The sequence below is a fragment of the Lissotriton helveticus genome, chromosome 8, assembly GCF_964261635.1.
Source record: "Lissotriton helveticus chromosome 8, aLisHel1.1, whole genome shotgun sequence".
NCBI lineage: Eukaryota > Metazoa > Chordata > Amphibia > Caudata > Salamandridae > Lissotriton > Lissotriton helveticus.
The window spans coordinates 1,680,163,875-1,680,188,526 of NC_136069.1; the positions used below are offsets into that span (position 1 = coordinate 1,680,163,875).

At 43.3% G+C, this 24,652-nt stretch overlaps 1 protein-coding gene across 4 annotated transcripts in view; it reads right to left on the reverse strand.

Moving 5' to 3' along the window:
- Positions 1–24,652, reverse strand: part of LOC144773622 (transient receptor potential cation channel subfamily M member 2-like) — a 1,628,848-nt gene that overhangs the window by 1,520,868 nt on the left and 83,328 nt on the right. For all 4 annotated transcript variants that reach the window (XM_078658771.1, XM_078658770.1, XM_078658769.1 and 1 more), the window contains exon 2: positions 11,471–11,655. In XM_078658771.1, coding sequence (XP_078514897.1) covers positions 11,471–11,623 — 153 coding nt within the window. In that variant the 5' untranslated portion in view covers positions 11,624–11,655. The remainder of the gene's footprint in view (positions 1–11,470; positions 11,656–24,652) is intronic.

Below are 24,652 nucleotides of genomic sequence, written 5' to 3' on the forward strand. Positions count from 1 at the left end.
TGCCATTTTTCTCGGCGTTAATATTCATGATGGCCGGTCCAGGCGATGAGAGAGGGGGGGGGTCGAAGGCATAGGCAAGACATCCCCCCCCGGTGGCCTGCAAGGCGCCGCTTCAGGGCCGAACGGGGAGCTCATACCAAGCCGGGGCTGGACCAGGAGATACGGGGGGGGGGGGGGTCGATGGCATGAGCAAGACATCCCCCCCGGTGTTGTCGCAGACATTATTGAAGAAAGAAGAGGAGGGGACGCCCGGATCCCGTCGGCCTCGGCTCCTCTTCTGGCCCACCTTATGCGACGACCTCCCCGGCCGACGGCTGGCAGCAGGACCCGCCCTACACGTGCCGAAGATCTCGTCTTCCGGATGGGCGTAGCCGCGGACCTGTTGCACTTCGGGAGTTTCCAGAATGGGGGTAGGTATCTGCTGTGTGTATCTTTCTCATGTTACCGTTATTGGGGCGTGGCAGGCGGTGGGACAGACATGTTTGGAGCAGTGAGGGGTGGCGAAGCCTAGTTGCCTCGTGGCCGTCGCGATGTCAAGCTTGGCTTCTCTCACCATTTTCATGTTTCTTATTACGGGCTTATTTCTAACGTTTCTTATTTCTAGCGAAATCATGTGTTTTATCGTGAGTTATTTCTAGCGTTTTCCTATTTGTAGCGAAATGAAAAACTCATCAGTGGCCTACTGATTTTGCTTTCTTATTTCTTTCTCTTTTTTTTTTTTTTCTCCTTTCTAGCGTATTTCATGCTAAAGTTTCTGTTAACAGGATACGGTGATTACTTCGTTATTGTTGCATATGTCCTTTTTATTAGGGGTGCCCTCAGGTCGAGCCAGATGACCTACCTCTAATAAATGGTCCGGGTGGAACTAGTTTACCAATCAGTGGGGAGTAGATAGGCACGAGAGATTACAACGGGGGACAAAGGTCCACATTACCTACCCTTCACTACTTGCAAAGATTAGACAGAATATTTCTTTTCTGCGTTATTTGCAAACAGGGAATGCCTCGAACGAACTATTCCTTCAACAATAAAATGTCCAAGTAATTAATCAATCAGTGGGGAGAAAAAATGGGCATGACGGATTACAATAGGGGACAAAAATCTGCATTACCTATCCTTCACTATCTGCAAAGGGGGGCAGAATATTTCTATTCTTCTCTGTTTGTAGACAGGGAATATCTCAAAGAGCAATAATCGATAAAAATCGATAACAAACAATCAGTGGGGAGAAAGATAGGCATGACGGATTACAATGGGGGACAAACGTCTGCATTACCTATCCTTCACTATTTGCAAAGAGAGAGGAACGTTCCTATTCATCGCTGTTTGCAAATAGAAAATGTCTCAAAGAGAACCAATACTTCAAGTACAATCAATCAATCAATCAATCAGATGGATAAAACCATCCTACCAATCGGACGTAAAGACGTCCTACTTAACCTTACCCGGACCGGACCGTGTGGGCAATTCTTCGCCTTCCCTTTTCCAGCGCCCAATCGTTCTCTTTCTCCATGTTTTTACCGCAACATTTTTGTGGGATTCCAGTCAGGACAGTAGGTCACTTGAGAGAGATCCGTTCGGAATCGGTGAAGCTCATTCAATCGGCAGCCGGACGAGGGCCCTCTCAAGGCAGGTATACTCCAATCGTTTAGATGTTCACCCCATCGTCTGGACCTCTCTTACCGGACCTTATGTCGCTGGGACGCCAATTGTGGAAAAGTCAGCCCATAACGCACCTGATGCCCAGGCTGCTCGCGCAGGACGCCTCTTAGTTCCCATCTTGAACAATTACCAAATAAAGAGACGGGCGCTGGAAGCAGGAAAACAAGAACAGAGTTTTATTTCTCATGAGGAGAGCCTGTCATTTCGGACACTCGCATAGTGTCTTCAGGAGGTGCTCTAACAAGTTTCTCTGAGGCTTCGTCTTTTATACACATGTTTATGATGCACAAACATTCCTTATTGCAATAAAGACGCTTTGAAGTAGGAAAAAGCATGCTTGGAATCCCAGCTTCAGGCCTATTCCCATACCAGTCGCTCAGATGTCATCCTCCCCTCCTGAATGTAACAAGAGATTGTGATCTCTCAGCCGGACATTCCTACAGGACACGAGGGCAGGAGGGGATGATCAGATCAAAGGTTGGGCAGGCGATAAGATCGGGCACTTCGGTTGGTGTATCACGGTTTCGTTATGCTGGGCAGAAAAAAAGGGGGGGTGTACATCCACGAGGCTTGGTCTAAGGACTTGGGACCGGGTCGAAAGGCCAAGTGCAGCTGGGGGGGCTCGTCAGCTGAGGGGAAGGGTGTTCTTGGGAGGAAATGGGGGGGTGTGGGTCGAGCAGGAGGGTTACTTCTAGAGTAGGGTCACGCAGAGGGAGAAGGTTTTATGGCCGATGCATGAGCAGTGCGCGCGGGGAGGGGTGCCGGGGGTTTAACAAACGGGCAGAGAGGCCATGGTGCCTAAAATGGCTGTCGTGTACGTGTGTGCATGGGTCTATGCTGGCGGGATAACACAGTCAGTGTTTCGCGATATCCGTTCTGCTTACAACAAGGGGTACAGTGAACACAAATGAACGCCGCTTATGTGCATATACATTGCCATTTTCAACAAGCGAAGTTTCAAAACGTGAAAAGAAGTAAATTCAAACATATTCGGATTTAATATATCTTTTTAGCTTGATTCAAGCATACAATTGTTGAAGTATAAAACCTTTTATATTTTTTTTTTAATACCAAGGTGTGTACATTCGGTCACGCACAAAAGTTTAAAAAGACATTCGGCTCCATTTAATGAAAATTTTCATAATATTAAAAAAGAAGCCTAGGTTTAGTCTCTTTGACGTATTTTAAGTTCTTTGATGGATCTATGAAGAAATTCAATAAGTTCAGATTGCAAAGTTTTCACGAAATATATAGGTGGGTGCGCGCAGTCGGTCGCACACGAAAGCTTGGAAATGCGCTATCCATTTTATTGAGAACTGTTGCCGAGAGTGCGCACACCGGGTCGCGCACGAAAGTTTAGAAAGGCTATTTTTATTTACAGACAAATTTTAATGCGTTGAAAAAAAGGCAAGGTACAGACTTTCTAATTCTGTATCACTTTACAAGGAGTCTCTATGCAACTTGAACAGTGAAGAAAACGGCTTGTTTTCGAAAAAAATATTGCCAGAACTTTATTGACAAAAGTATAGGTTGTATACACGAGATAGTTAGGAATTAGCATTTTAAAAACCAATGAAATTCACTGAAAAAACCATAGGTTTTACACACGTTATAGTTAGGAACTAGCATTTACAAAACCTATGAAATTCACTGAAAAAACCATAGGTTTGACACCAGTTATAGTTAGCTGGAAATTTTATTGATATAAAACCAATGAAATTCCACGTTATAGTTAGTTGGACTCACTATAACTTGCGCGTGTAATGCACTGCTGATGACGTCACATATTACATCACTCATGACATCACTGATGACACCATCCTTGTGACACAGTGACAGACCTCCTTTCACTGTAATCTAACCCTTGAAACGCATATTCAAAAATAGAAACTAAAATGTTCAAAAAAATGGAGATACCCATACCAGTTACAACAACCAATTCAATAATTCCACCATCTATATACACATGCACTAATTCACCAACAGTTCTATATATTCACTCATACATATATTCAGTAATCATATGTAGTGATACACCTACACATCCTGTTACACACCGAAAGTCATCCAAAAATTATTCACACACATACTCACACATGCAAATAAACTATTGAAAATAAACAGCTATACACACACACTATTACTTTACTTCTAAGGAAACTTACACATACTTACTCTCTTAAAAAATCACTTATAGAAACACATACTAATTTAAAGAGGAACTCTTATAATCCTTCACTCTCACATATAGTCACTTATATACATCAATATTCACATATACTACATTAAATCAAATGTAGTTACTGATAAAAACACTAAAAAGACAGACATTCACTCACTAACACAGACATATGCACACTAATCCACCCATACAGTCCTGCACATATGCTGTCTTCAAAGCACATACAAACAGAGACTCAGTCATTCTTGCATCTATGTAGTAAGTAATACCCCCACCAAACCATGCAAACACTTATACTGATACTAAGAAAAACATCTAATAACCTATATACATACACATGTACCTACTCATCAACCCATGCAGCCACTTATACACAAAGTGAAACACTAATACATATATTTAAATATTTAAGCTTTACTCACTAATATATGTATTCACTAAGATATTCAATAATATATACATATATAATACATATTTATTTTTCAGAAAGACACACATTCACTGGATGGTGTCATCAGTGATGTCATGAGTGATGTAATATGTGACGTCATCAGCAGTGCATTACACGCGCAAGTTATAGTGAGTCCAACTAACTATAACGTGGAATTTCATTGGTTTTATATCAATAAAATTTCCAGCTAACTATAACTGGTGTCAAACCTATGGTTTTTTCAGTGAATTTCATAGGTTTTGTAAATGCTAGTTCCTAACTATAACGTGTGTAAAACCTATGGTTTTTTCAGTGAATATATATATATATATATATATATATATACTAACTGTATTGTACTTTTTGCTCTGCCATATAAAATGTTATGTCTGTTGTTCTCTTTGTAACTTGTTTTAACCTTTATCACATTTTAAACACTCAAATTGTAATTGCAGGATTTCTCAATTATAGGCAGGTGTGAGTATTCTCAAATAATATGTACTTTGCTTTTTGAATGCAATCAACCTCAAATCATAAATGTGTTTTTAAGGTATAGGCTCTCTCTGACTATTAGAAAACTGTCATTTAGTAAAAGCAATCTGATCCAAGTGGCTATCTGAGAATGCGGAGCCATGGATCCAGAATTCTGTGATTTTTATGCCTTTGTATTCAAGTTTTCTGAAGTTGCATCTTCTCAATAAATCTGTTAAACTTTCAGCCTCAGTGTCCACGACTCACATATCTGTTTTCTCTATTTTTAGAGCAAGCGTTCCAGGACACACCAGTACAAATTAAGGTACCCCTTTGTCCCTAGCTCACTCTCACGATCATCCCAGTGCAGGCTTTCTGAGCCATTGCGCCCAGCCCCTTGCCCTTCTGCCCCGTAGTAAAGCTCCCTCTAACACACCCAATTGGAGGTCGCCTTGAACCATAAGGACAGAGCCCCCACTCATCTTGGCCCTTGCCTAGAAGAGGTGACTAGATGGATGCAACATTCCTATTTAAAACTTAATGGAGAGAGAACTGAGCTCATGCTCCTTGGTAATTCCTCCCCTTCTGAGGTAGCTCTCTTGTGGCCAGTATGTATGGGTTTCATCCCAACCCCCAAACCCGAGGAAAAGAGCCTTGGTTTCTGGCTAGACTCTGAGCTTTGCTTTAAATCTCAAGCTAGAAGGGTTGTCACATCTTGCTTTGGCATACTAAGAATGTTGGACAAAATACTCCCTTTGCTACCTGCTCAAGCAAGAAAGCTTTAAGTCTAGGCGCATATTCTATCTTGCTTGCATTATGGAAATTCCCTGTATCTAGGCACCCCATGCTCGGTCCAGGCTAAGCTTCAAACGATGCAAAATTGTGCTGCCAGGATACTCATGGACACTCAGAGCCGCCAATCGGCAAATCTGGCTTTAAAATTGGCTTCCAGTGCGTGAAAGAGTCCAATTTAAAGCCATCTTTGTTGCCCACAGGTTGATTGAAAGAAAAGGACCAGCTATTAATTCCTCTTTGGTTCACCCCCCCCCCATGTAAACAGGCAATAACGCTCAAAGGACCTTTTTCTGGCTCCAGAATTAAGAAAGCTAGAAGCGGCGGCCGCCTCTTCTCCTACAACGCCGCCAAGCTTTGGAACTCTCTCCCGCTTCAATTGAGAAAGGAACCCAAGAATATGGCATTCCGTAGGATGCTTAAAACCTGCCTTTTCCCTAAATGACACCAGGGCTCTTCTCCGAATAACGTCTCTGCCGCCTGATAATGCTTGCAGTCCCTGGGATGCCTCAACACTCTTGAATTCCTGAAAAATAATAACATCATACTTTTCCAGGAAACCTGGTCTGTAACAAATTCCTCTATCGAAGGCTATCTTGAATTTAGCTTACCAGCAATAGGAGCGCAAAAGCATGGTCCACCGCGAGGTGGTCTTTCAATCTACGTCACCTGTAAACTATCCGTAAATTTCAATGTGTTGGAATTTAATGAAGATTGGATCATTGGTATCAGATTCGGCAGTTCAAACCCGGCCAGACATTTTTTTCTGCTCAATATCTATGTTACACCTCACCCCAGCGAGAAAAAGGCCAAATTTGACTGACTGATTGAAATTACTTCCAACCTGATAAGAGACCATGGTGCAGCCCCATGCTTAATCTCCGGAGACTTTAACACCAATCTATAAGCAAGCACTCCAGATAAACATGATGAAATACTCCCTGCCGTACCGTCATACCTAGTTCCCCCTCTCAAACCATCAGGCATTAGGCTAAGCAAACTGGGTGAATATGCTGTTTTACAACTCAACAGTCTGGGTTTCACCATATTGAATGGAAGATTTTCCATGCATTCTCCATTGGCTGGACTAGAACAAATGGTCTCTCGCATTAATTTATTGATTACAAGCTTGGAAACTTCAAAATGTACTCTTTAATAGAGAACTTCTATATTGCACTACTGGGAGCTAGTGATCATCGCCCCCAAATAATAGGATTATCCCTCAATGTTGTTCATCACTCGGCAATAGCCCACACTACAACTGCCATTTATACAGAGAACCTCAAAATATTGAAATGAACCAATCATCTAATCCCCGCAATAATGCAAAAATGCAGATCTGTCTTGGGAGAATGGAGCACAGCAGAAATTGAACCAATTAAAAGATGGGAGCGCATTGCTCAACAATTACTGAGCCAATATTCATCTTCACTATGTACATTTTCAAACCCTGAACAAACTCCTATGACAGCTGAGACAAAAAAATTAAAGAACAAATGCAATTCTGCATTACATCTTGCAAGGAGACGTCAGGGAGATGTTCATGCGTTCTCCATCTACAAGCAAGCTCACAAAGCATTTAGTATATCCATTAACAGGGATAAACAAAAAGCAGCCGACCAGTTCTGGTTGAAACTAGTCCACGCCAGTAAAAACTCCAATCCCAAACCTTTTTGGTCACTGGTGAACAGGAGGACATTGGGCGTAACTGGCCAATGCAGTGCAAATATAAGTGGAAGCTGAATGGGCCCATTTTCTAACAGACCATTTTCAAGATCACAACAAAGGAAGGGATCAACTGAACATCATTTCACCATTGGAAATAACAAGAAATGGCACATTAACCACACATGATAAACCCAACGCTTCTACTTTACTTTTCAATTCCGTAGAAACCAAGCTTCAGGAAGATTCTTTACTCTGAAAGCCCTGGCTTTCTTTCGATGGCATGAGACACAATATTACTCACCGCATCAGCAATGCCCGGACAGATGGGGCCCCAGGCCTTAACGGGCTCCCGCAGGCACTGTTTAAAGCTGACCCCACACTCTGGTCTGAACATACTGCCCCATTAGTTTTGCATTGTCGACACACTTATGACATACCAGAATCGTGCAAAGGAGCAATAATTCATCCAATCTTTAAAGGAGGTAGAAGAGCCCTCCTAGAGATAGACTCCAAACACTACGCAAGCCTCCTGTTGGAAGACCTGTCGTCCTGGGCATTAAAAACTCAGTGGCTGCCATTTGTTCAGACTGGCTTTGTGGCCAAATCAGGCACCACTAGTAACCTATTGGCCCTATCCGTACTTTTGGAGAAAGCAGCATCCTTAAAAGTCAATACACTGCTGCTTCGTTGACTTTAAAGCGGCCTTTGACCGGGTGCCTAGGGACCTGTTATGGCACAAGTTACAAAAATGGGGAATCCCGAGTGACTTGTTAAAATCAATAATCCAACTTCATTCAAACACCTGGATTCGTATCAAGTTGGCTGACGGGTCACACGTGTCAAGAAAAATACAGACTTTCTGTGGGGTCAAACAAGGGTGCGTGTTGGCCCTCTTCTTATTCAATCTCTTCATTTCTGATGTATCCCATCTATTGGACAAGGTCAAATATCATCCCCCTCTACTCGGTGGATCGCGAATTAGTAATTTGCTCTACACCGATGATCTTGTTTTATTAAGCCACACGAGGGTCGGTTTACACAGACTTCTTGACCAGCTGCTTTCTTTTACATTAAGCAACACTCTGGAACTAAATCTCTCAAAAACGAAAGCTATCACCTTTGGGAATCGAAAGCACCAAGCAAAAAAATTGAAACAGTGACATCGTACAAATATTTGGGCATCTACATGGATTCCAAGGGCTCCTTTGCAAAACAGAAAGAAACGGTCAAGGCAAAAGCATTGTCCCTCGAACTAGCATCAATAAATCTTTCGAAACAGTTACTTGGCCCTAGCTTATCCCCCCTCCTGACAGTCATGAAAGGAAAGGTTACAAACTGTTTAACCTATGGTCAAGAACTAATGTTGGGGAACAATTCATTAATACTGAATAAAACAACAACTTGAATCTTTAAATGAGCCTGGCACCTTCTGAAATCAGCATCACCAGCTCAGATCAGGCTCGAGTTTGGCCTTCTGAACCACGAAGGTGTCGGAGCAGGTGCTTTCATCAAGTTGTGTCATAGGCTACGTAACTCAAGGGAAGAAAGCCTGGAGGCCAAGTTGTGGCAAGAAATATCAGCAGGGCAATCAAGTCAAAAACTCCGACATTACCTTGAACACTCATTGAACCTGCTCGATGTTGTGGATTATTGGGGTACCAATCCGCCCCACAAGGCACTAAAACTGTCCATTAAATAAAGTGTTTGACTATGGTTTTTCCATCGGGACAATTGTCTAAAAGAAAACCTGGCTGGTCTATAATTGCAGAGCTCAAACACAGACAAGAGGCCCCACATCTTTCTAGCACTAATGCATCCGTCTGGAAGAAAAAGAGTTATGGCACTAAGGATGGGCGAATGGCTCTTTTTAAAACATTTACCAGCATGGCGTCGCTTAAACGAGGACATTAATTCTAGGGGATGCGATCATCACTTAGAAACAATCGAGCACGTTGTGGTTGTTTGCCCCGCATTTCTCAACGATAGAAGGCGGTTGTTGTGGGGCGAATGAATCAAACATGGCGTTCGATCTTGCCGGCAAGCCATTATATCAGCAATGAATCCTAACAACATGATGCTCAATGTTCGGTTTACAAAATATGTTTTTAAAACTGCAAAGAAATGTAACTCTATAGGTTTACAGCAACCATCGTCATAATCTGTGATTCTATAACCAAACTGGGACCTTCGTGTTCTCTATCAAATTTCAAGACTCTTATTGTTGGTGCCTTTTGCTTGTATTACTGAAAGTTAAGGGTGGATTTTACACCAATCAACAAGGTTATCATGTTTTTAACTTATTTTAGCCATTTTTTGCACATTTAAAAAAAACGGGAAAAAAACAAATACATATATATATATATATATATATATTCACTGAAAAAACCATAGGTTTCAGGCCTTATATAGTTAGGAATTAGCATTTAAAAAACCATTGAAATTGCACCTATATAGTTAGTTGTACTAACTATATTTTGCGCACCCGCAATCCACTGCTGATGATGTCACATATTACATCATTCATGACATGGTCAGTGACATCACTGATGACATCTCAAATGACATCAATGATGACATCACTGAGGATGTTTAAAAATCGCAGGGTGCGCGCACTGTGCGCGGACCCCGCGATCTTTCCAAAATAAAATGTTTTTTTTGGGCCTGGGGGGTCTTGGTGGGACCACCTGAGCAGGCCTAGGGGGTCAGGGTACTGCTATCTTGCCCCCTTTTTGAGTTCTACACGTTTGTTTTTCTGCTTTCCTGTGCCTCAGTCTACCGAGGCACAAGATGGCTGCCAACAATTTCTGTTTTGGAGTGTTGACAGACATTGGCACAGTCAAAAGATATTAATGGGAGCGTCCAAGGGTGAGTTTTAACGACCCATACTAGATACAAACCCCAATATACAAATCTCATACAAACGGTATCTAGGAGTCAAAAATTAGAAGACCATGTAACTCAACTGTGGACACAGACACTAACACAACACAAACAGAAAAGTGGATACCCAAAAGTGCAAAATGTGTGACATGTGATTACCATGTGGCAATTCAAGTCAATGGGCAAATATTCCCATCAGTAACCGTCCTGAGCCGCCCTTTTTAACATCATTTGGGTTTCTCCTCGCCCAGGAGACAGAACACCACCACACAGTCTAATGATAGTATCAAGACTACGTGAGGTGATTATGATGAGATGTAAACAATAAGGGTGGTATGAATTAGGAGTCTATGTGCGGTTACTGAATAAGCAGTGTGTATACTCATGAAAAGTGTGAAACAACTAAAATTGGATACATTGAGTGAATGGCAATTTTAATATTATTCCTCAATCGTCCAAATCTAAAACCAGCAAAGTGAAAGTACAGATTTGACAAAATATCTGTCAGCAATATCGGTCGACATGTTTCGCCATTTGGAATGAAATAGTTCATATGCCTTCCTCAGGACCTGTTTTAACTACTGCTTATACCGTGAATATTAAAATCAATATCACCTGCAATGTTCAGGTTTCTTAATCCACCACGTACCATTAGTAGTGGTGAAGGCACTTCACCCCTCCTGGCTGCAGCTCAGGATTAGAGGAGCACCGCTCTGTCCGTCGGTGTCTCCGCACAGGCGTCTGTGCTGTCTGGGGAGGCCATTACAGGTGATATTGATTTCAATATTCACGGTATAAGCAGTAGTTACAACAGGTCCTGAGGAAGGCATATGAACTATTTCATTCCAAATGCCGAAACATGTCGACCGATATTGCTGACAGATATTTTGTCAAATCTGTACTTTCACTTTGCTGGTTTTAGATTTGGACGATTGAGGAATAATATTAAAATTGCCATTCACTCAATTTATCCAATTTTAGTTGAGGTTCTAACTACGGAAGGATACAGGGACAAGTATGTTTTTGTAATAGCTGAGTTAATTTCAGAACAGAACAGTGTTTAGGCTCATGGCCAAATGGAACGAGTTTTTGAGGAGGTAGAAACAAGTGTAGGATATGGATTCAGTAACAGGGGAGTGACGATTGAGGGAGTAAAAGTAAACCCTAGGGTCATTGTGGAGGTTGAAAAAAAACAAGGCCAGAAGGACACACGCTGGGATAGGAGTGGTAGCCACTGAGTGTAAGCCACCATTACCTGGTAGAATTGTGATATTGTCCAACCCATTTATGAGACTAACCTAGTTAGGCTTATTTTAAAAAATTAGTGATTCCTTACATACTTGACTCAGCTATTTCCCCTCCCAGTCTTTTCCCTCCTCACTTGCCTCTGCCTCTGCTGCGGCGATTTTTGAATGTTGTGGTGGTTCCCACTTTGAGATGGTGAATGTTATGGCTGTTTGTCCCGATTCTTGTAATTTTGGCGTCAACTCTGGAGGTCCATCTGCTTCATCTACCAAGATCTTTGTGCTACAGGACATCTCTGGTTGAGCTCCTTCAGAGATTGCTGGTCCTGCAAAAATAGATAAATATGTTTTTAGCACAGACTGTTCGATTGCACGCCAAACAGAGATATCAATTCTCTAGTACAGAGGCATCCTCAGGGAAGAAACTTATCTTTGATCAGGTACCAAACGTCTCTTCTGCAGAGTGTTCCACACGGGCTACAAAAGAGGCAAGTCTTAAGGCAGATGTTGGCTTAGAAATGTGCTGACTAGCAATTTTTCACACAATTGTCAGACATTAAGAATGCATTCACTATTAATCAGCTCATTCTACAACTGGATCCTGGAACACACAACAAGCATTGCTTTATACAGATGCCTATGAGCAGAAACTCCAATTATAAGTGATGGAAAATGTGGAGTATAGGATTATCATTTATTTGGCTGATGTCATAATTGCCACATTTGGGGTGGTTTGCTGCTTATACTAATGGTTTTTACCCACTCCCATGCCTCACTATCCCGTAACTATCCTGCCATCCCAGACCAATGAACGCTGGTGCCCCTGGCACATCTTTTATTTATTTTATTTATATACAAGCAGAGCCCAAGATGCCTCTGCCAAGGTGTGGCAGATGAGCCTTCATGATGCTTAGTCATTTCAGTGTAGGTTTCAGAGCCCTCCAGCTCCTGAACCTTGTTATCTCATGTTCAGAGTACAAGCTCTCAAATCACCCATTAACCAAGGCCACAGAGCCCATGAATCCTTGAGCCCATCTCCTTGTCCTGGAGAGCCAAGTTTATTGTTCTGCTTTCTACTTCACTTGAGGGATCACTTTTATTTTGGTGCAAGGCCTATTTTCTGTCCCAGTCTGACTTTTGGCACTGTCATGCATGTTTAAGCAGAGTTAAATGCCAGGATCTCCAGCTAGGAATCAGCCGAGCTGTGTTTGACTGCAGCCACCCAATGCCTGCACAAATCCTACAATTAGTTCTTTGCACATCAGGGGTGTGATCAGTGAGGACTGCTGGTCAGAGTTTTGATGGTTTGTTTGCAGCCACACTTGACTCTCCAAAAAGCCATTGGTCTGTATATATTATTCACAGCAAGCTCAACAAATAAAGACCGCGCACTCCAGGGAAGGCGCTTAAAATCTGTAAAGAGCCAGCAGATTCACACTTAAGGTAGCCAAGGACTCACTGTGCAATCACGGCAGTCCAGGATTAGCAGAGTGCACGTGCTACTACCACCTGAACACACTGTACAGACCGATTATATCACTATTCACAGCACCCTGTAGATGATACTGGTCATTATTACCACCTACGACATCATGTGCACAGTACTCATGGTCACCATCCATAATACCGTGCAGATTAAGGTTATTAGCATGTTTTTTACAGTTTTATATAGCATGAACTCAACCCAAAGGTACTGGGGTGCTGTACACAAGCACCAGTTACAATACACAAAGTCACATTCTATTTTTTTGATGCACGAGGAGATTAAGAGATTTACCCTGCATCACTGGATGTTGAGCTAACCAGCGGCGGCGCCTCCGTTATGGTAAAGGAGCATCACCCCACTGTTCTCTGAGCAGTGCAAGATGGACAAATAAAACGATTATAACACAATGTTATTACTATTTCATTTTTCAGTACTGAGCCAGGGTGGGGCAGGGCTGTGCTATCCTGACAGAAGCCAGCAGGGAGGAGGAGTGTGCATGACGGTTTGGTCGGCCATCTTAAGACGAGAAAACCTGAATGCACACTTAGCATTTGTCCATCTAACTGTACTACACAGCTGGGTGAAGAACAGTCCCAGGCATTGTCTGAGCAGCAAACCATGCCACTTTGACCAATCAAGACGCTGCCTTCATGCTGGTAATATTTTAGACATCAAGACATCATGGAAGCCTATGTGCTGCTGGGAATGAGAAATAGAAGAGAATGGAGAAGAGGTGGCAGCCATACACAGGTAAGTGAGCGATTCTTTTTTTTTCTTTTCACCCATACCATTTTTGGTCCCTAGCCACTACTGGAGCGGACACCAAAGTCGGCAGCTCTGAAGCTCCTGACTGGTCATAATAAGTAGCATCCATAGTACAATGCACATAGTACTAATTATTAACCCTATGTATGACTTTTATCAGCAACTGTACCATGAATGCAGTACTGATTGTTTTCACCTAAATTTCCTGCACACAGTTCAGGTTAGTGTTATACACATGATCATTAGAAGACTCAAAAACCCCATCTAGTTTGGGCTGCTTTTCCCATAACTCTGAAGTCTTAAACAATCGCTGCCCCCTGCAACAGAGAAAGCAACACACGGAGAGTGTGAGAGTCTGTGGAGGGAAGTGATTGCTCAGTACTCACAGGGCACCACTATGAGTGTCCTTGGAGCAGTAATTGCTCAATGCCCACATGCATGTCTGTGAAGGTCTTTGGGTGGGTAGGTGATTCCTCAGTGCCCCTGGGCCCTTTTGTAAGTGGCTCCGGGGGCAGTGGTCGTTGAGTATCCTCTGGGCACCTCCATGAGTGCCTTTTGGGGGCAATCAATGCTAAATACCTACTGGGAATTGCTATGGCCCCCAGGGCACCTCTGTGAGAGTGACTGTGGAGAAAGGGCCTGTGCTCTACCCCCTGGGCACCTGTATGAGTGTTTCTAGGGGTAGTGGCTGCTCAGTACTCCCTGTGCACCTCTGTGAGTGTCTCCAGAGGTGTATGCCAACTGGGGAATGTGTTGATTCATGTGAGGTCTGTAGTGAGGATCCCTGTTGATATGGACCATGCTGTGTGCTTGCTGGGAGACCTCCATAGACCAAAGGGCAAGGAAATAGCCTTTACGTTCCTGCACTTGTTGTTGTTATTGGCAAAGAGACAGGTTGGGTTTACATGGATGCCTCAGGTTGGACACAGTGAGGAAAGGTGGCTGGCGGATGTGTTGGAGTGGGCCATGATGGAGGAGGTACAGGTGTGATAAGGGGGCACAGGAGGGCATTAAGGTGTGGGCAGTTCTTTCAATCCAGAGTTGGTACGTTCCTCCCCCACATCAGATGATGAAGGGTCCCCAACCTCTGATGAGGAATAGAATGTGGCTGTTAGATTTATGGGCAGGTAGGGATAATAGGAGGGGGAATGATGGGATGGTATTACGTAGGGCATGTGAATCTGTATCCCGGGGAGATTATCAATGTTATGTTAAATTGATTCTAATGTGAGATAGTCACCTCCTCTGGGACATGATGGATTGTGGCACGTAATTGGGTACCTGTTGGTACCGGCTTGTACTGTTGAAATTAATAAAATATTTCCTTAATAAAAACAACATTGATGCTTGAACAGCATCAGTCTGCAGTGACGCTAAATTGGCTAACAGGCAGGATGGGTTCAACTGAGGATTATACACTCCATTTTTATCAGTTCCTATCAAAGTAAGGTTTGGATACATTTCTTATGTTTTCGTGGAAAAATTTGGAGAAGGGTGTCAAATCATGGAAGTTCTACACATTTATTCAAGTTTTAAAAATGTCCTAATCCGAGTTATATGTTGCTAAAAACTTCTCTGAAAAGTTTGTCATGTTAGTCACTGTTCATAGATTTATACATTCATAACTTTTCTCTGTATAAAATGTTATCTTCCTCGTATATGTCTCTGTCCTTTACCTTTCCTGTTTTTTATACGCTTTTGCTGCAAATAACTCCATTGTGTAGCACCTTGGCCTTGAGTCCGACCCTTTTTAACATCTATGTGGCAAGCATACAATTCCCGCAGAACGCGTGGAAATAAACAGTCAATTAATAGCATCCTTGGTTGACAAACCTCCCGCTAAAAAGGAAATTTCAATTTGGTATAACTTGATTATGGAGGAAAGAGACGGAGATTTCTCACTACCAGAGGACCTTTGGTCATCAACTATAATGGGACGGAATCTACAAACCCTCTGGGGCCTATCTTGTGGAATGTTGTGGGACGTAGTGAAACCATCTTGGCTCCGTAGAAATCACATCTTTACTATTCATAGGGTCTACTACTCCCCATTAAGGCTTTCGAAATTTACACAGGGGAGCCAGGTAGCATGTCCTAAATGTGGTGAGGTAGCTGCTTCGGACTGTCATATGTTTTTTGAGTGTCCCGTTCTGTCAACTTTTTGGGAGGGCATAAAAAGAACTTTGTCCCTATCTTTGAACTCGAGCATAGTCCTTGACCTCCCACTGATCATCTTTGGCATTATGGAAAATCTTCAAAGCTCAGAAAAGAAGCTAGTTTTCTATTCTATCTTGCTTGCTCGGAGGGAGATATGCAGAAGATGGAAAGACCCTTTGCCCCCTACAATAGAAGACTGGTATTCCTCGATTCTATCTGTTTCCAGATTAGACCTGGGTAGGTCTATTAACTCAAAGAAAAAGGCGTTTTGGCATCTACTAAACTGGGCACATTGATCTCCCGGGGTTTTTTTTTTTTTCTTTTTTTCTTTTTTTTCCCCGGGTCCAATGATTGAGCCACATGGATACATCCCAGGGCCTGGTACTATTGTGGAATCTTCCACTTTTATTTTTAATGATTGGTTTCCGTCTGGTGAAATGGAGTTGGTCGAGAATGAGGAGCTGAGGGTTGAGTTTGGATAGTTGATTTTGAACCCCACCAGCTAAGATATCTGCTGAGACAGTATCCTGCTCGTACACCACTGAACTTCATCATCGAAACAGATCATTGTGGCAAATGAGGACAAAAAAAAGAAAAAAAAAAAAGAAAAAACATCTATGTGGCCCCACTTGCCAGGTTAGTAAGATCGCCCGGGATGGAGGTGGTGTCATACGCCGATGACGCGCATATCATGGTGTCCCTCTCCCACTCAGTGAGTACCTCCGCGCTCAGCTTCAGAAACTGCATGCAGGCAATCTCTGAATGGATGATTTTAAATTCACTGAAGCTGAACGGAGAGAAAACCGAGGCCCTGATCTTCGACAAAGACCAAAACATATGGTCCAGTGACTGGTGGCCCCCCTCTCTGGGAGTATGTCCTGTGCCTGTAAAATCAGCCCGGAATCTGGGCGTGATCATTGATACGTCACTGGCTATGACGCAGCAAGTTAATCGAACTGTGTCCACTTGTTGGGGAGTCATTAAGACTCTTAGGAAAATAGCCCATTATCTCTCCCCCCAAGCCCGTAAGAAGACCGTGGTGGCTCTTGTGGCATCACGGCTGGATTATTGTAACGCACTGTATGCAGAAACTAATAAGAGCCTTATCTTACGCCTTCAGACCGTTCAGAACGCGGCTGCCAAATTTGTCCTGGGCGTCCCTAACAGTTCCTCTGCTACTCTAGCCAGGAAGAGTCTGCATTGGCTTCCGATCCATCTTAGGATCACTTTTAAAATTCTATGCCTGGTCTTCAGCGCTCTATCAGGTGGAGGCTCAGAAGCCATTGGCTCCCTTCTTGTCCCCTACACCCCTAGCAGAAGCCTTCGTTCTGCCAATAAAAATCTCTTATTTATCCCTCGAACAAATAGAGTCAGATGGGGTGGAAGGGCCTTCTCTTCTACGGCCCCCAGATTGTGGAATGTCCTCCCCTCCGAGTTAAAAGCATAACCTTCTATGGCCCTTTTTAAGAAGGCATTAAAAACACGGCTCTTCATCGAGGCCTATCAGTAGCATGCTCTCTGACTCTGGACAATGTTTGGTTAGGCGCCTTGACGCCCGTTGGGCAAAGTTTGCGCTTTATAAATTGTTTCATTCATTCATTCATTCACATAGTAGATGGAATTCTCCCTTTAAAATGTTTTTTGTTGTTTTTGTTGGGTTCTTGTGTCTAATGCAGCATTAAAAAAACAAAAGAAAAGTATAGAAGTGTTTCTCCAGACTATGTGTGTCTCCTACAATGGTGGAAAGCAGACAGCTTTGTTTAAATACCCCTCACCCACTAAAATTACCCTTGGTGGCATGCTTCATCATCGGGGTCTTCCCGCCCGCTGCGGGACAGGGCATGATACGACCTACAACTACGTGGGAGCACTGGTTCTGAAAAACAATACTATGTGTGGTGTAGGAGTGTGAGTGGAAGGGTCAGAAGTGAGTGAATAGTGAATGGTGAAAAATTCAAAAATACCTGGCTCAGTGGAAAAACATTTATTTTAATGTTCCGTTGAGCTGGTATCATTAAGTGGGGGATGAGATGGAGATACTATGCTTTAAGGAGCAGTATCTCCTATGTCAACATGTTTCAAAGTCCTCCCCTGGCTTCTCATCAGGACATAGAAGAGATCCCTTGCACACTCAAATCAAAACAACTGTGTATTTACATATAATCCTAACTAAGTGGTCACATTAATTTAACATGCACAGTATACTATACCCCAGTAGGTATTATGCTGAATAGGTTTCTTATATCGCCCAGATAATGCCCCTTGAGCCTTTAAAACGGGGGGAAGGGATACCTATAGTCACACAAATATCAAGGTTACTTCCTCACCAGTGATCCCTACAGTGGTGGGGAGCACCCAGTGTTGTTTTAAATACCCCTCACACACCAACAGGCCCCTTGGTCTCATGCTTCATCATCGGGGTCTTCGCACCCCTCTGCGGGATGCGGCGTGCTACGACTCACGACTACGTAGGAGCACTGAAGGTGAACTATGTGTTGATGTGTGTGAAGTAAATAAGTGTGAGTGGTGAGGTGGTGAAAAGTGATGGTTTAAAAGATACCTGTCTCGTAGGAGAAAAAATAATAAAAACTTTTTATTAAGCCCTCGGCTGGTATCGTTAAAAAGGTGCAGGTGAGGTTGTCTGTTACTGGTTAGGGTACGTCAACCTCGGAAGTGCGTCGACATGTTTCGGAGTTAAAGAACTCCTTCTTCAGGACGAGGATATGCACAGTTATCCTCACCTTACTCACATGGAAATGTAGATGTCAAAGTGTGCTCTACAAAAGTTAAAAGGTGAAATGTACCTAATCGTGTTACAATGAACGAAGTCTGTTGCGCCCAATTGGCGTTAATATTACAAAACCTGTGAATGAACAAAAAACATCATGAAACATAACATCACATACTGACATTGATGTTCAGAAAAGCCTATGCTAATACATAGGAGGGTAACGAAGAACCCAAAATGAGGTCCAGGAACCCTGTAACAGAAAAAAGGACATGGACATACATATAGACAAGGACACACATTGATTATAAAATATAGTCGCCGTTGGATTCCATGGGATGAAAAAATGGAATGAAAAACACACATTTTTGTATATATACAGTGCTTACTTAAGGACAAAGGCGTAGTATTGGGGGTTCTTTTCTTCCTGCTCAATTTAGCAACCTGTAGGATGTCAAAAGAGCTATGTTTTAGGATCTAAGATGCCGATTCTAAACAGAAACATGGATGTCTCTATCCTCCAAAACCAAACTCACGGTTACTGCAAAGCCTGGTAGGCTGTCTTCCCCTCAACGCGGCTCCGACGGTATGTCGAGTCGTTCTAACCAAGTCCTTTATATAGTGCCAGTAATTGCTTAAATTAATGCCCAATTGAAAACGGAATATGCCCAAAGAAGGACATAGTCCTTAGAATCAAATCCGGTCCTGCGTGTGTGTGCAGGGTGTTCCAGATCGAACTGTGCATGCGCGAAAGGGTGGCCTCCAAGCCTCGCGCTGACGCACAATGTGCGCATGCGCGGTTTGTAAATGCTAGCTACTCGCGCATGCGCGGAAGGGATCCCAGACTGTTTTAAGGAAAACCCGGACTTTTATAAAGGAAGTGGGGTTAGTTTTTACAAGGCAAAGAGGGGGTATGTCTAAGGAAGTGGGGATTGTTTTCCACTGGTGCAGGTTTTAACAAGGCAATCCTTATAATACTAAATCCAGTTAAGTAAGATCTCTGTGCCATGACCTCGAAGGGGATGTTGGTCTGATTGACAACTGAAACTTGAGTTTTTTTAAGTTAAGGTCAAATTTCTAGGACCTGAATATTCTAAAGACTGAGCCAATGTCCTGCTATCAGGGAGTGTGTTATATTAAGCAGATAAAGTTGATCATCGCAGTTGGCTCCATGGAGTGGAGTCATTCAATCCGGTGGCGTCCGTGCCCAGACGGAACACCCACCTCTGTTCCTTCTCAAAAAGATCAACATCAGATGGCAGTTGTTCAATCACAGGCCAGTAGTTCATTTACACAATGCTGTGCCTCCAAAAAATGTGCTGCCATCTTAGTAGTCGATTTTTTGCATCTTATGTTGCTTTTATGCTCGTTTATTCTGGTTTTTACAGCTCGTGTGGTCATGCCCACGTACTCCTTGTCGCATGGGCACGTGATGAGGTAGACCACATTCCTGCTGTTGCAGTTAGTGAACGCTCGTTGTTCCCACTTGGTGCCATTCTGAAAAGTGAGGGTCAAACTTTTCTCAGTCAGATGGCAACTATTGCAGTTACCACATGGGTGGTGTCCATGTAGCCCTTGTAGTCTAGTTTGTTGAATCACAGTGATTGGGGGTCTAGTGTGTACCAGGATGTCTTTCAGATTGTTTCCTCTCCTGTGGGCAAATAGAGGTTTCTCTAAGTCTAGAGTGCCACTCGTCAGAATGTGCCAGTGTTTATTCACCAACTTTGAGACCTGGTTGGAGATTGAACTGTATGTTGTAACACAGACTGCTCTATTGGCTGTGTTTTCTCTCGGAGTTTTATCTTCCAGCAGAGCTTCCCGGTTGTTATTACGAGCCCTTTTCATTGCACTTTTAATGACTCTATCAGGATATCGTCTCTGTTTAAGTTTTTCACTCAGGTCTTGGGCTTGGGATTTGTACTTTGACACGTCGCTACAATTGCTGCGTAGACGTAGGAAGTGCCCGTATGGTAAATTTTCTCTTAGGTGACGTGGATGGAAACTGTCGAACCTGAGGAGGCAGTTCCTCACCGTGGGTTTGAAATGTGTCTCTGTTTTCAGAAACCCTGCCTCATGATAAATGTTCAAATCCAGAAACACCATTGACACATTTGGTGGGTGAATTTCAGAAAGGCATTTTGTATGTTAAGCCAAGTCATGAAATCTGTGATAGATTGACCATCCCCTTCCCAGATGCCAAGAACGTCATCAATGTCCACCTCACATCTTTTAGTCAACTTACACTGGCTTCTAGTGATTCCCGAGATTTTCCGTCTACATTAGGCTGTTGCCCTTTTTTCTACCTCTCACCATAAAAATTGAAACTTTTTTCCTTAAGAACTCAGGGGGCAGCACGACGTCCTGGCTTCTTACTGGGCTCTTAGAACTCATCTTTTCCCTTCTTAACAACTTGTCTTAATTCCTTTTTACACTAGAAAGCTTAGCACCAGGACACTATTTAAGTAAGTGCCTGCTTTACAAAAATCTCATTGCCACCAGTGACAGGTGAGAATCTTCTATATAAGATAGAACCATCTTGCTATGGGGGTGCAATGTCAGAAAGAGAATCTGGAGTAATAGAGATCATTATACAGGAAAACAGCCTCGGCGAGAGAGATATACTTCACAATGCAGGAGAGCAGTTTTAGTGAGAAATAAATACAATGATATAGAGGAGAATCATAAGAAAGAATATCTTTGTGAGTGAAAGACAAATACCTGACACAAAAGAGGATATGATATATAATTACCCTGGGTAATAGAGAAGACCAAGTAAGAAAGGGCACTCACAGAGGTGCCATGTCGGTACGGAGCAATCACTGCTCCAGTGGCACTCAGAGGTGCCCAAAGTGTACTGAACATTTACTGACTAACAGGGAAAGAAAGAAAGAAAGTGAGAGGTAGTGTCCTGGCATCACAGTCCATTCTCCTTAGGAGAGAAAGTGAAGTCAGACAACTAGACCATTATCAGAGGTAGACTAAAGTGCCATGGTACATGAGAGGAGCTCAATGAGAAAGACACATTATAGGTAAATGAAGGTTCCGAAACCACTCCTAAGATGACATTGGTAGGTCAATGAAGCCGTTGAATAGTGCTAGCATTGTTGGCCCTCTGAGTCACTGTAATACATTGAATTGCTATATTTAAAAGTAATTATAGTCCCAACCTGCACTGAGAAGATAAGGCAGTGAGTCCATCCTCAATTAAATTAACTTGCATTAGTTGTTTTTTTCAGATGCTTAGTTGCTCTGTACCAAATACATTTTGTTATCCTACAAGTAAATGATATTGTTCTTATTCCATGTGCTTCATCATAAATATTTATTTTCTCTATGCAGCAATTTCCCATTGCATTTCAGAACAAACTGTAATGCAGAACATAGCTATGCTTAACTTCAGGAAAACAAAAAATCCCTAAACTGTAAGAATGTGACTTGTCTTAACAAATAGTGCTTATGAGATGCCCACGCTTCATGGTAGGACTTTTTACCTGCACGCTCTACCTCTACACTGCCGGGGCACATAAACCAACCCACCGACCAGCCCCACCCCAAATATACCACAGACACCACCTGAACAAAAACACCAATTTGTATGTGCCCTTCTCAACACACCCTCACTATGCAAATACACTACTGAGATTTAGGACCTCATGTCCACCTTCAAACCCAATGCCCTCTTTCTCAGTGAAACCTGGCTCAACCCCACTTCCACGTCCGCCATCACCATCGGAATACGCATAGGACAAAAGGTCTTTCACTGCGACCACATCAACAAGCCCGGCAGAGGGCTCACCAGCTTACACAAGAAGTCCATCTAATGCACTACCACAAATGATGACATAACCCCAGATATATAACACCTAAATTTCCGAATCCAGACAGACATCAAAATCACCAGAGGGGTACCCTCAGCTACTGTCCTCCAGGACCACATTCAGCCTTCTACAACTTCATTGCCAACTTCACCGCCCCCTTGCGACAGACTCCAACAACTACATTTTACTTATGGACCTCAACTTCCATCTCGACAACTACAATAACATCAACACTACTAATCTCCTAGACAACATGAACCCAACGTGTCCACAAACCCACACACAAAACAGACCACATGCTAAACCCCCATCTTCACCTAAAGTGTGAGAGCCAAACCAGAGAACTCACCTGGTATCACCAATCGATCATCCACTTCAACATCACCAGATCAGGGACGTCTGTCCCCAGTCTGCCAAACATCCCCTAGCACTGTTAGAGCAAAGAGTCAAAGAGCGCATTGATCAATGCCCTCAACCCCACCCACCCCATCTCCTACAAAAACGTAGACCAGAACACCAGAAACTTCAACAGCTGGATCACCAACAGTGCCAACAGCGTCCCTCCTCTCAGCAAAACATCCAAAGAAGGTTCATCAAGCAGACTTGCTAGCGACTGAGGACCTCAGAACCACAAAACACTGTAAACAATTGGAAAGGACATGGCGCAAAAGCAAGGACACACAAGATAAGACTGGCTTCAAGACAGCCCACAACCTCTACCACAGACACTTCAGAGAATCACAGAAAAATGCCTTAGCTTCATGGATCAAATCAAGCTCCAATAACAGCAAATAAGTCTTCAACATTGTCAAAGAATTCTCCAACCCCTCAGCTGCAACAAACAACATTATCCCCTTGCAGAAACTCTGACAAACTTCCACAACAAGATCACCAACAACTACAGAAATTTCAATCCCCAGCCTAAGGCCACAGATATCAAGCAACAAGGACCTCACTCCCACCACAGACATCTGACTAACAGAATGGAGCCTGCTCGCCCCACAGGAGACCGCCTCCAGCATGAACTCAGAAGACCCAGGAGCCCCAACCGAACCATGCCATCACCACATTTTCAAACTAGGTGAAGCCAAAATCAGCCACGATCTTACCACCTTGATCAACACCTTAATTGACACACCCACCTTTCCCGATGGCTAGTAACTGGCAGTAGTCAACACCCTACTAAATAATCCTTTTGCAGACCCCAGCAAAATCAACAACTACTGACCAATCTCCCTTCTTCAGTTCCAAGCCAAAATATTAGAAAAAGCCCTCAACCAACTACTCTCCTCACATCTAGAATGGAAGCTCCTACTCAACTCATCCCAATCTGCACCGAAGCAGCCTTCACTGCAGCTACTGAAAACATCCAAGTCCTATTTGACTGATGAGAGACAGTAGCTCTGATCCTCCTAGACCTCCCATCAACCTTCAATACAGTACCAGACAACACCCACATTATAAGGGTGCACAATATAGGCACCCTTCTTTCCTTACTGGAAGAACACAAACAGTCCGCCTTCTCCCTTCACCTCTGAACCCAAGGAAATCATTTATGGAGTACTCCCGTATCCTTGCTCAGTTAACACTTATATGACACTTTTGACCAGTGTCGCCAAAATCCACAAACTCATATCCTGTGCCACCGTTACACAACTCGCCTTCACCCTCCCTGAAGTCAACAACAAGACCAACTTCCACAGCTGCATGACAGATGTCGCCAACTGCATGAAGAACTACTGACTGGAGCACAACACAGCCAGGACAGAGTATTTATTTTCAGTAACAAAATGTGTCATGGGGCACATCCTGGTGGCCCTTCACTACTCAGACGTACCCCTACCCCCACTGACTACATTTGGAACATAGGCTTCATTGTGGACAACAAGCTGACCATGATGACTCAGATCAACTCCTTCTCCTCCTCCTGCTTCTTCCATTAGGTCAACTCATTCTCCTCCTCCTGCTTCTTCTTCATGCTCCGCATGCTTGAGAAGATATTCAAATGGCTACACCAAAGCTCCAGAGGCACCATCACCCAGACCTTCATCTCCAGCCGAATGTACAATGACAACACTCTTTATGCGCAGATCAAAGTTGACCTCCTCCAATGACTACAGACCACACAGTGTGCTGCAGCCATACTCATCCTGAATTTCCCTAAGAGAACCTACAACAGCCCCTACCTCAGGGAACTCCACTGGCTCCCTGTACAGAAGAGATGCCAGTTCAAGCTCCTGACCCTTGAATACAAGTCTGTTTATAACTATTGACCCACCTGCTTGAACCACCACCTGAACTACCATCAGTCCACCAGACACATCTGCTATGCGGCCTTTTTTCTAACCCTCCCTACCCCATTGCCGAAG